The sequence below is a fragment of the Mesoplodon mirus genome, assembly GCF_964341445.2.
Source record: "Mesoplodon mirus genome assembly, chromosome: 3".
Taxonomy (NCBI): Eukaryota; Metazoa; Chordata; class Mammalia; order Artiodactyla; family Ziphiidae; genus Mesoplodon; species Mesoplodon mirus.
The window spans coordinates 27,987,476-28,000,927 of record NC_138978.1 but is presented as its reverse complement, the minus strand read 5'-3'; the positions used below and the strand labels follow the sequence as shown (position 1 = coordinate 28,000,927).

Here is a 13,452-nt window from a genome sequence, read left to right as displayed (position 1 = left end):
ATAATGCCCACTGAGGGCAAGGACCTTATCATAGTTTTTATATTCCTAGGTTTGCAATGCCTGGAATAAAATGACCACTCAATAAAAGTTTGCCAAAGCTTTGAAAAAACAAAACAAAACCAAAAAAACCCCCAAAAGTTAATAACCAGCCACAATTAGAAAACCACTACACTAGGGACTTCCCCAGCAGTCCAGTGGTTAAGACTCTGCCTTCCAATGCAGGGTGAGCAGGTTCGATCCCTGGTCGGGGAACTAAGGTCCCACATGCTGTGGTGTGTGGCCAAAAAAAAAAAAGAAAAAAAAAGAAAAACACTATACTACATGAGAACAACTATTTCTGACCAAACTATACCATAGCTTTTTTTCATTTCCTCTCTATGCTGTATGCTACAAATGCACTGATTTTTTCCTGCACCACAATAATGTCTGTTTTATGAATTGTTTTGCTAGAAGTAGTAGATGGAAGATACAACTCAGTAAGACAGGCACTCTTATCCTCTGCTGGGTGTAAAATAAGTACTTTCTGGAAAGACAATTTGATAAGATGTATCAAGAGTCTTAAAGCCCTAACTCAGTAATCTTACTTAGGAATTTATCCGAAGAAAGAAATTAGAGATATGGCCAAAGATTTAGGTTGGAAGTAATCAGAAATATCCCACAATAGAAAAATTATTAAATAAACCATCATATAGCCATAGGGTAGAATATCATATGGTGCTCTTAAATCAAGTTTTTGAAGAACACTTAAGGATACTAGAAAATGCTTTTGATAAATATAAATGTATATATTTTATTTTATTCTTTTGGCTGCGTTGGGTCTTCGTTGCTGCACGCAGGTTTTCTCCAGTTGCGGCGAGTGGGGGCTACTCTTCGTTGCAGTGCGCGGGCTTCTCATTGCAGTGGTTTCTCTTGTTGTGGAGCACAGGCTCTAGGTGCACGGGCTTCAGTAGTTGCGGCATGCAGGCTCAGTAGTTGTGGCACATGGGCTTAGTTGCTCCGTGGCATGTGGGATCTTCCCAGGCCAGGGCTCGAACCCGTGTCCCCTGCATTGGCAGGTGGATTCTTAACCACTGCGCTACCAGGGAAGCCCCGCTTTTGATAAATATAATGAAAAAAGTAGAATATAAACTATACCTAGTATGACCATGATTGTGTGTTTATATGTAAACACATACATATATGAAAATTATATATACTTTCCTAGAAAATTATATATATATTTATATGTATGTATATATTTACCTAGAAAAAATATTAGAATATACCAAAACTACTATAAGAGTCTCACTGGGTGGAAAGATTACAAGAGATCCTAATGTTCTTTATGTTTTTCGGTATTTCTAAAATTTCTGCAGAAAGTATATTTTTATTTTAAAACTCAATACGATAAATAAAATAAAGACAGCACTAACCTTCTTTCTTTTTCTAGAAGAATTTCTCGTGGGGTCAGGCTTTTCAAACTCTGCTGACTTTGCCTCTTCCTTCTCCTCTTCCTCATCAGGTATCAGAGAGTACTTGGTCCCACCTGGTTGCATGAAACAATCCTTTGCAAAGTGGCCTGCAGAAGAGAAGTAGAAAAGGTAGGGGGAGAAGAGGCAGTCTCTCACCACCTTAGCAGGTGGATCTTCCCTAGAAGTTCCTGAAGGGCTGGCTCGTTCAGGAGGTGCTAATGAGTTCATTCAGAGCAGCTGTTGGCTTCAGAGCAGATTTTCTGTCACCTCAAGATGGCATTGCTCACTTAACCAGAGCCAGATAAGCATCTGGTCCTAGAGCTGTGGGAAACACTGGCACCACTTTGGAAATGGCATAGGACGTGAGGATACAGGCTTGTGCTGCCCTCCATTAGCAACTGGGCTCAGGAATTTTTAAAGGTCTATTTGGAACTTATTCCTGACAATGAAAGGCTGCTCCAGAGAGCGGAATACTTAGCAGAGGGAGCCGAGTGGCAGGCCAAGCCCTAAAGGAAGACAGCTCTTAGGCAGCAAGCAGGAAGGCAGCACTCAGATTCAAGCTAACACACAGAAAGACAGCAGTCACCTAGGGGTACTCAACATTCACAGACTGTCAGGTCTGGCAAGGGCCTGAGAGATCATCAAATCCAACACTACATTTGCAGAGGACATGAAGGCCCAGAGTAGAGAAGTACCTCAAGGTCACACAGACAGCAGCAGAGCTAAAACTTACCCCAGGTCTCATATCTCCCTGCCCTGTGCTCTTTCTGCTGCACCAAAACCAACCACCTTTGGCCTGCCTGGGCCAAATTCCATCTCTCATTATACTTCTCTGCCTCATGTAACACCTGGTGGACACAAGTTGAAGGTAAGAGAACCCCACCCTCCCTGAGCCTACACTGCTGTTAAGGGGCCCTTTAACAGATGCTACACAGCTGGTTTTGTCTGAGTTTTTTGTACACCCTCTCTCAGGGGCACAAAGAATTTGATGAAGTCATCAAAAAGCTATGTGTAAACTACTTTGCAACTCGGAGTCCAGAAGTGGGATGGTGCCTGGAAGGAGAATACAGTATAGAGTTTTCCAAATATCTATGCTGGAAATGGTCCCACAATACTCATGAGGAAGTATTCTTTCTATTTTATTTTTCCCTTCCTCCCTCTACATTAATGATAAATTGGGGCTTAAACCCCACGACTTCAACCAGGGCACAAATCTGCTACCACTCATTGTAGAAAAATCAAGAGAGCTGGGTAGGTGAAAGGCTAGGGAGAAGGGGTGACAAATTGAGGTCACTCTGAAAACGAGAAGCTGGCAATACCTCTCATTATAGCTCCAACAAGGGAAGTCAGGCTGAAAGAGCTCTTTAATATTTGAGTAGGACTGGAGGAAACTTGAAGAAACAAAGCTAAAAGGAAGTGACTAGCCTGTATTCTTCATTACTAAAAAGGTACTGTATTCAGAACTCTGAAGTTATAGAGATAAAGGTAATAAGCAAGAAAGAGCTTGACTTGGATCCTTAAGGAATATATTTCCAAGTCACTTAATTTTGCAGCAGAACAATAATCATCCTTAGAGATAAAAATTTAGAGTGTTAATCATAATCCAACACTCTATTCCTCCTGGCATAGTACATGGGGACCTTGCCCAGGCAGGGCATCACCCGTAGAGAGAGGGGAGTAGTGGTGGTGGTGTAGTATCTGGCAGGGCCAGCATTCAGAAGAGGAAACAGAAAAAGCAACAAGCCATGAACTCTAATGTGAGTCTAGTAGGAACAGCAGATGAGCAGGTGAGGCCAGCATTTGGCTAAAAACCACAGTGAGCTAACTCACACCAGGGGGCCTCCCTCATCCCATAAAGGGTCCATTCACAAGGAGAGAAAAACTGAAATGGTAGAGACTTCGCCTTACCTTTACAGCCACACTTCTTGCAGGTAGTGTTCAGGACAGCCTCGAGGGTGATCTTCTGCCCAGTGTAATCCTGGAAGGACCGCCTCCGCCTCTCTTCTTGCCTGTAATGAAATGATACTGACTGTTGGCCCTTTTAAGAGATGTGGGCAGAGGTACTACAAGTTAATACTCTATGTTGTTTTTCTGTTTTGTTTTGTCAGGTAGAAGGGAGAAAGGAAAAGCACTGGGCATAAGGAAACAGGCAGTGAAAGAAATGACATGAAATGACAATCTTTTTCATTCAGGACAAGGCTCTGAATTAATAATTATGAATGAGACTAGATTCCATCTCACTGATGCACAGGGGATGAAGATATAATTACTCACCTTGCTAAGCCCCCTGCAATCCTTACAAGGTCACTCCTGGGTTTAAAAGACCTTCAAAAACTTCTCAGAAAATCAAGTCCAAGCTCCTTGGTATTCCAGGCCTTTCACAGTCTGTCTCTAACTTACTTTCCCAGCCTCGTCTTGTACAATATGCTCAAGGCAAACCAGACTATTTTACTTTCCACAGATGGTTCACTGCTTTTGCTCAGGCAGTTCCCTCGTTCTGAAATGCTCTTCAAATGTGGTTAGTGATTGAGGAATTCGATACCAAATTTTATTTACTTTAAAAAAAAAATTTATTTATTTTATTTATTTTGTCTGCCACTGTCATTGTCATTGGCAGGCGGATTCCTTTTTTTTTTTTTTTTTTTGCGTTACACGGGCCTCTCACTGCTGTGGCCTCTCCTGTTGTGGAGCACAGGCTCCAGACGAACAGGCTCAGCGGCCACGGCTCACGGGCCCAGCTGCTCCACGGCATGTGGGATCCTCCCGGACCGGGGCACGAACCCGTATCCCCTGCATCAGCAGGCGGACTCTCAACCACTGCGCCACCAGGGAAGCCCGGCAGGCAGATTCTTAACCACTGCGTCACCAGGGAAGCCCCTAAATTTTATTTACTTTTAATTACTTTACATTTAAATAGCCTATATGACTAGTGGCTTCCCAGTTGGGACAGACCAGAAAAGCATATGGTTTAAGTTCTGAAAATGTCTGTTCAAATCCCTAGCTTTTGCCATAGAAGAATCTTAGTCAAATGATAGGAGGTCTACTGACTGGTATGGGTCATGTGAGAGGGTCAGTTCAAAGGGTGAAGCTTGAATAACAAAAATCAAGGCGAGGAGAGTGGAGAAGTAAATGTGAGTGAGTTACTTAACAACAGGCATAAAGTTTTAGTTAAGAAAGATGAGTGAGTTCTGGAGATCTAATGTACAACATTGTATGTATAGTCAACAATACTATTATACACTTAAATACTTCTTAAGAGGGTGGATCTCATGTTAAATGTTCTCACCACAATAAAATAAAATTAAACAAACAAACAAACAGAAAACCCCACCAAGGCAGGATCTTGGGGACATAACTTGAACAGTCATGAAAACTCCATTGTTTTCGGATGTCCTTATTTGTAGAGCTGAGTTTCAAGTGACTATGAGTTGCAGCTTAATCAAACCCTCATTATAATGAATTCCAATACACCGCAGATTCAAACATACTATAAGCCGAATCATACCTCCCACCTAACGCCCAATTCAACAAATGTGTCACTCACCACCTGTCTCCCTTTCTGTCCTTATTGCCATCATGCTAGTTTAGGCTTCATTACATTTCACCTAAACAGTAATAATTCATTTACTGGTCTCCCTGCCTCTAATCCATCCAGCACACATAGTTGGATTAATCTTTCTTTGTTTTAAAGTTTAATCAGTGGCAAGCACCAGTGCTAATACAATGATATGAATGAGTACATTAAAATGATAGGACATGGGGCTTCCCTGGTGGCGCAGCGGTTGAGAGTCCGCCTGCCAGTGCAGGGGACACGGGTTCGTGCCCCGGTCCGGGAGGATCCCACGTGCCGCGGAGCGGCTGGGCCCGTGAGCCATGGCCGCTGAGCCTGCGCGTCCGGAGCCTGTGCTCCACAACGGGAGAGGCCACAGCAGTGAGAGACCCGCGTACCGCAAAAAGAAAAAGAAAAAAAAAAAAAAAAGATAGGACATGGTATCTAGTTAGATAGTCTACCAGTGGAAAGAGATATATAAATGGATAATTACAGTGTGGCGATACATAAATGCTCTTTCTAAAGACTATACAATGCCGGCTAAACCTAACTGGACACTACATTTAACCCCTTTCCATTTGCAGATTCACTTATTAGATGACCTCGTTAATACTTTGGGGCCTGAGGGGATGAAATATAAGACAGCTAGATTTTAATGAAAAATGAAAGGTAGTTGACAAACTGTGTGTAGCTGGAGACAGCATGAAGATACTGAGCCTAACAGGGTGAGGTCAGAGAATGGGGTACCTGGAGAGAATAATCTGCTCAGGAGTCCCTCCCACTCAAAGACTTTAAAAAACATTCATATTCTTTGACTGCTATTCAAAGCTGTTCACAATCTGACCCCAACGTATCTTTCAAGCCCCACATTCTAGTACCTGACCATACCCTCTTCTTTCCTTAAACAAGACGCCTGAATTGCCATGTGCTTTCCTGCCTCATGCCTTTCCTCCAACTATTTCTTCTGCCTGGAATACTATTCTTTCCCCTGCTGCCTGACAAAATCTTATCCATTCTTCAAGACCTAGCTCAATTGCCACCTCTTCTCTGACCATCAGGGCCTAATATCAACTCTTCCTCTTCAAGCTAATTCCTAGAATCCCTCCTTTAAAACACTCTTTTAACATTTATTACATGTTGCCTTAAAATTAAAGTTATTTGCATAATTATCTCATTACACTAGGCAGTAAGGTCCTTAGGCAGAAACCTTGGTATTGCCATTATACCTCAAATAGAATATGAGTCCAGTAAATATTTGTTGAATAATGAGTAAATGGATGCACTAACTTAACGACTACTGTACATTAGGCACTATGGGAGATAAGACGTGGCCTCTGCCTCATGGGTTTTCTATATTCTTTCAAAAGAAAGGGTATGATAATCTCAGATATTAGAGGAAAAACAAAGAAACTTTAAAACAATAACTACAAGTAGCCACTATATGTTAAGTTTCTACTATAGATCAGACAATTAGGCTCTTTATAAACAAGATTTTATCTAAATCATATCATCATTTCTAAGATGTAGGTGTCATTACCTCCATTTTGAAGAAGCTGAGGTTCAAAGAGGCTAGCTAATCTGCTCAGGGTGGTATACTAGCTTGTGGCAGAACTAGGACTCTTTCTGATTCAAGTCTAACTCTAAAACCTGTCATCATTCCACTATGCCTTGCTTCTTTCCTAGATGCAGTCTAGAAATAGTTTACAACAAAAGTTACTGTTCGGTCACTTAGTCATTACTAGAAGTAGTCCATACATAAAGACACATTCATCATAAAACCAGGGGGTCCTTTCCCTTCCCCTCCCTTGTTGTGAGAAAGAGAAGTAGCTCTTTTATCTTACTTGTTTTATATTTTATCCTTATAAGGGTGGCTTTGGGAAATTTCACTGCTTTTAATGAGTCTGTATAGACAGGATTCTTTGGAGCAGAAGTAATTTACTACAATGCAATCAGTAAATGCCAGACTTAAATAACATTTCTGAGCTCAGAGTTATAAAAGATTTCTAATGTAAATAGAAAGTGTTATATAACCACAGGCAAGTTATCACCAAGCATCAAGCTAAAACTAAGAAGATAAAGTAAAATGGAGATAACACCCACTTTGCAGGTTGTTATGAGAATTAGATGCATTGATGTATACAAACCACCTGGCATAATGCCTGGCACATAGTGTGTATTCAATAAATATAATTTCCCTTCCTTTTAGGTAAATTTCCTTCATATCCAAAATGTTTTTGCTCAGAACTATAAACCTAAGGGTTTCCAAACATTGTGCCGCCAAGATCCCACTCAAACAACATTTATTATTTTCTTATTTTTAAAAAAATAATCAATAACATGATGGCCATTAAGAGCACCCAATTAGCATGAGACAAAGAATGTGATATTTTATCATCAGAAGCAGTGAAATAATGTCATGGTTAACCTGAGGATAAATGTATGATTTTTTAGTTGGCTTTCTGAAATACTTGAAACAGTTCATAAACCCCCAAGACTACTTCAAGGGATATTAGCGACCTAGGAACCCCTGGTTAGAAACCACTGGCATATACAGGTATACCCTCGTTTTATTGAGCTTCACAGATATTGCATTTTCTACAATTTGAAGGTCTGTGGCAACCCTGAGTTGAGCAAGTCTACTGGCACTATTTTCCCAACAGTATTTGCTCACTTTATGTCTCTGTATCAAATTTGGTAATTTTGCAATATTTCACACTTTTTCATTATTATTATTATTATATTTGTTATGGTGATCTCTGATCAGAGATCTTTGATGTTACTGCTGTCATTGTTTGAGCATTTTTTAAGCAATAAAGTATTTTTTAATTAAGGTACATACATTGTTTTTTAGACATTATGCTATTGCACACTTATAGACTACAATATAGTGTAAACATTACTTTTATATGCACTGGGAAACCAAAAAATTCATGTGATTCACTTTATTAAGATATTTGCTTTATTGTGATGGTCCAGAACCGAATCCACAGTATCTCCAAAGTATGCCTGTATTCAAGAAAGATTTTTTTTTTTTTTTTTGCGGTACGCGGGCCTCTCACTGCTGTGGCCTCTCCTGTTGCGGAGCACAGGCTCTGGACGCGCAGGCTCAGCAGCCATGGCTCACGGGCGCAGCCGCTCTGCGGCATGTGGCATCTTCCCGGACCGGGGCACGAACCCGCGTCCCCTGCATCGGCAGGCGGACTCTTAACCACTGCGCCACCAGGGAAGCCCCAAGAAAGATTTTGAGACAGCAAATTCCCTGTATCACCAGACAGTATCCTACAGAGAAAATTTTCCATTCATAAATGAAAGGTCAGAAGAGCCAGTGAAATTAAGGTGCTGTGTTCAGAACACAGCATATCTCAAGATGCAGGAGTCTAAAACCCCATTGGAGTTATTCCTTCTACATGGTCTGTGCCTTTTTTCAGTCCCAGAGCTAGGAGAAAGGCAAATAACAAATATCTCATGATGAATGCTTGTTGGCTAACTGGTTAAAGGGCAGAAGCAGAAAAAGAATAAGGGGAAGGAAATGAAACCATTGACAGTGCACTTCTATGCTAGGAGGTGCATGTTAGCATTTCATCTTAGAACTCCATGCAATAATGTGTTATCTATAACACTTTATACCTCTAAAAACCAAAGCTCACAAAGGTCACATAACTCATCAATATCACAGTCTACAAATAGTAGAGTTCCCAGATGGGCCTGATTCACTACAGCATTCTGTGGTTTGAGAAGTAGGAGGATCTCAGCCTTTCCAAACATTTTACCTACTCAATGATAACGTTGTTGGGGTCAAGGTCCTTCCCAGTCCCTTGGTTGACAACCTTCATGGAGAGGGATACTTTTATCCTATCATTTTTCATCTGAAAAAAACAAAAGCGAAGTCAGCAAAAGCTCAAAGTACATCATTTAGACTGCTGATCTAAAATTATCTAAGAATTGAAGTTTTTATCATGTAACAAACACTGAGTTCCTCTTATGGCCAAGGTCCTGTGCTAGGAACACTGCGGGTACTAATAAGCATAACAGGCAGATCCTACGGCAAAAGCATTTTAGGAAATGGTTTTCTTATCATTCTTGACCCTCCTGGGGGGAAAGACAAAAACGGTTGCTCAGAAATCTGGGGCCTGTGGAAATAACCAGGCAGAAAATAAAAGCTGTTTCTTTTAGATAGTTCAGCATAAAAATCTGTCCAGAGATCCACGAGCACAGAATAGGTTTCAGAACATCCCAGTGGACTAGATCTCCTTTTGGACTTCGTCTAAAAGCTTCTTAAACATGAAAACAATTAAGAGCATCTGTAAATGTGAAGACAGTTGTTAGCCACATTGGTCTTCTTTTGCTTCCTCCAGCATTTGAAGGCCCTCTTCACTTTGGGGTCTTTGTATCAGCTATTCTCTTTGCCTGGAATATTCTTTTCCTAACATTTCACATGACTAGTTCCTTTTCCTTTGGGTCTCAGCTCATATACCACCCCCGCAGAAAGCCCGTTCCTGACCACTTTATCTAAATCTACCTCCACATTGTTTGAACCTATTAGAGCACTTACTATAACTTGTAATTATTTTTAATTATTTTAGCTTGCTTACTTTTTATTTGTCTCCTCCAGTTATAATCTATTAAGTTCCATAACCACTGGAGTCATTTACATCTGATTCTTGTATCCCTCAGACCTAGTACATAATAAGCACTCAAATACTGTTGAATAATACCTCTTTCAGGCCTGTATCCCCTGCCATTCTCTGGTAGAAGAGCAGGTCTCAGTGTATGTGCACATCTCTCCTGTGGTTTGTCCACACCCACAGACCCTCAAGTGAGTTGCTGTTAACAGGATCCTCCGGTGCTTTCTCATTTCCCTCACATTGCATGGTGCCAGGTGAGGAAAAAATGACTACAAACTCTATGCCCCTTTTTGCTTTGGTCCAAATTGAAGTGCATCTGGAAGATTTCTACTAAAAGATAGTCTCATAGATTAAGTTTTCTTCTCTCTTTTTGGTTCTTTACTTTTTTGGTATTTTCTCCACACCCACCATGTGGGTGAACTTCAGGGAAGGAAGTTTATAAACATGTACTTATTGCACCACACTTATTACATACAGTTGACACCATTCCTTCTGAGTTTGCATGACAGACAGCCCAAAGGTTTAAATTCAAGTCAGATTATAGTGGCAGGATTCAAAAATAAGATTATCAGCCACGGTTAACAAGGCATACACACTCATGAAATATCATCATGAAATACTAAGAAAATCCCAGCTTTTCCTAATCCTTTCTAACGAGTTAAAGCTGCACAGAACTTTACCTCTCGTCCAATAAGCTTTACCCACACTTTGTCTCCGACATCTACTATCTCAGAGGGCTTATCCACGCGACAGGATGACATGTGAGTTCGATGGACCAGACCTGAGCACAAGAAGAAGAAATAAAATAAGGCACAGGGCATGTCTGGTATTCATACTCTAAATAACACAGTAAGGAGAAGAGTTGGAGATTCACTGAAAAAGGTTTCGTTAATTTAAAACCGCAAATTAAAACAATTTGAGGACTTCCCTGGTGGCGCAGTGGTTAAGAATCCGCCTGCCACTGCAGGGATCGAACACAGTTTCGATCCCCGGTCTGGGAAGATCCCACATGCCACGGAGCAACTAAGCCCTCGTGTCACAACTACTGAAGCCCACGCGTCTAGAGCCCAGGCTCCACAACAAGAGTAGCCCCTGCTCACTGCAACTAGAGAAAGCCCACGTGCAGCAACGAAGACCCAACATAGCCATAAATAAATAAATAAATAAATAAATTTTAAAAAACAAAAAAACAATTTGAGATCACTTTTTATACCTAATCAACTAACAAATATTCTTAAAAATAGTGTTTAATGTTAGTAGAGATGTAATACAACAACTACATTTATACAATACTGGTAAAAATACAAGTTGGTAAAATTCTTTGAAAAGAAAGGGCATAGAGATGTTTATACCTTTGATGCAAGAATATCACCATTGGAATTTTTCCAGAAGAAAAACTCAGTAAAGGCAAAAATCTATGGCATATAAAAATACTTGCAGTATTATCACCTACCAAGGTTAAAAATAAAAATTACGAAACAATCTAAACGACGAATAATTGGAAAACAGCTTGGTAAATTACGATAAATCTTTCAAAAAAGAGTCAACAGGGACTTCCCAGGTGGCGCAGTGGTTAAGAATCCACCTGCCAATCCAGGGGACATGGGTTCGAGCCCTGGTCCAGGAAGCTCCCACATGCCGCAGAGCAACTAAGCCCGTGCGCCACAACTACTGAGCCTGTGCCCAAGAGCCCGTGAACAACAACTACTGAAGCCCGCGCGCCTACAGCCCGTGCTCTGCAACAAGAGAAGCCACCACAATGAGAAGCCCACGCACTGCAATGAAGAGTAGCTCCTGCTCGCCCCAACTAGAGAAAGCCTGCGTGCAGCAACGAAGACTCAATGCAGCCAAAGAAAAAAAGAAAGGAGTAAGCAGCCATTTAAATTAGTTACAGAAAATAATTATGATAAGTGAAAAAAGTAAATATAAACAAGGTGACATTTTTAATCTATTAAATTAGCAAAATATTTAGAAGATAATATCCAATGTTGATATTAGTAAAATAAGAAATATTTCTGAGGCTAATATAAATCTTTAGAAACCATTTAGCAATGGCTATCAAGAGTGATAAAAATATTTAATAAAATTAAATCCTTTTCCTTGTCTGTCCAAGGTCCTTTTCTGGGAGAACCACCTTCCCTACATTCTAAAATAATCTGGTCAGTCCTTGTAATTTGGTTGGAGCTGATCTGACCCCCAGCTCTGGGCACATGACACAGGCATAGTCAATCAAGTTACTTCATTCCCCGGGCCACAATAATTGATTGGTTCAGGGACAGACACAAGATGCTAGCTAAATCAAATCAACTTTCTCAAGCCTTTTGTCAGGATTATAAACTACAAAAAGTTACCAATGCTCATCTTTACCACCAGGCGGCAAGAGTAAGCCAGAGGGAAGCAAAAGAAGAGCCTGCATAAACAAGCGACCAAAGCCCTGAAGGCATAAACTGAGCACCTGATCCAGCCCTGGTGGAAGCTAAATTTACTCCCCAGCTAAATTAGCCGAAACGTTTCTCCTGTATTTTTGTCCCTTGTGACCAAGAGTTCTAATAATTAACTTGACCCATAATCACTTCTGAGACTAAAAAAATAATCTTATACACAGAAAAATCTATATGCACCTAGAAAAGTGATCTATATAAAAATATTCAATGTATTTTTAAGAGAAAAAAATTAGAAACAACCTAATATCTAGCAATAGGGTAATGGTTAAGTCAACTATGGTACAGCTACTTGGCCCATTAAAAACAATGTTCAAAAGATTATGTAAAAATACATCAATAATTCATTCTTTTGCAAATACTTATTGAGTGCCTACTACGTGCCAAGCATTGTAGGCAACTAACATTCTCTCATTTAAATAATAAAAATGCTTAACACAGATTCTAAAAATTAGAAAGAAATAATCTAAACTGCTACGGATCACAGGTTAATGTTTTATTTTCAGATGTTTTAATAATAGAGAAAACTATATTGAGGGAAATGAATATAATAAATAATTATTTTGAATGAAAATAAACAGGAATCTAAAGAAAAAACTTGACAAGTCAAAGATTTATGTCCAAAAAACCTGCCCTACCTGAAGTTTCCTGAGAGAATTACTAACCTTTATTCTCAGTCTCTCTCTCACACACATGCATACGCAAAGTTGTCAGCACATGCCTGTAACTCAAAATATCTACCCTCTGTGTTTGGAGCTCCTGTGGGAAGCCACTGCTTTCTCTGATCATGGTTATTGGGTCTCTTAGAACTACTTCAGCTGATTCTGGAGGTTGATAGCCTATCGTTCAATACCCCAGGAACCAAAATATTCTACATACATTATATAACCCATGTTTAAAATTTTAGACCATCACATAATCTCTAAATTGGATAAAATTCATGGAGCTGGGCTTTTCTCTTTTTCATGATCATGTAATGAGCAGAGTAACCTAAATGGAAAATCCGGAGAGGAAATTCAGATGCGCTAAAGGAATGGGAAATGTTTCATTTTGACATTTTTCCGCTACAACTGTCCTCTAATTCTAAAATTCACTTCTTTCCTGAACTGCTAATGGAAGTTGGGGAAGAAATTACTGTTGAACCTAATATAGTTGAGATAACTTTTTTTTTTTCTCAAACAGGTCTATTTATTGGAGTACCACAAAGAAAGAATGAGTTAACCATTTGTCCTTCTCCCATGTGACCCCAAAGCAGGATATTTTCTGGCCCAGTCATCTCTCTTAGTTAAATATGGCACTTTTGTAAAGCATTAATAATGAAAAACTACAAACAACCTAAAATGATTATGTGGTACATCTGAATGATAGAATAATGCTTTTAAATG

At 40.0% G+C, this 13,452-nt stretch overlaps 1 protein-coding gene across 3 annotated transcripts in view; it reads right to left on the bottom strand.

Moving 5' to 3' along the window:
• Positions 1-13,452, bottom strand: part of ZCCHC17 (zinc finger CCHC-type containing 17) — a 55,023-nt gene that overhangs the window by 17,483 nt on the left and 24,088 nt on the right. For all 3 annotated transcript variants that reach the window (XM_082613053.1, XM_082613052.1, XM_082613054.1), the window contains exons 4-7: positions 10,307-10,407; positions 8,776-8,867; positions 3,360-3,460; positions 1,413-1,558 (exon numbers count right to left, since the gene is read on the bottom strand). In XM_082613053.1, the coding sequence (XP_082469179.1) occupies positions 1,413-1,558; positions 3,360-3,460; positions 8,776-8,867; positions 10,307-10,407 (440 nt within the window). The remainder of the gene's footprint in view (positions 1-1,412; positions 1,559-3,359; positions 3,461-8,775; positions 8,868-10,306; positions 10,408-13,452) is intronic.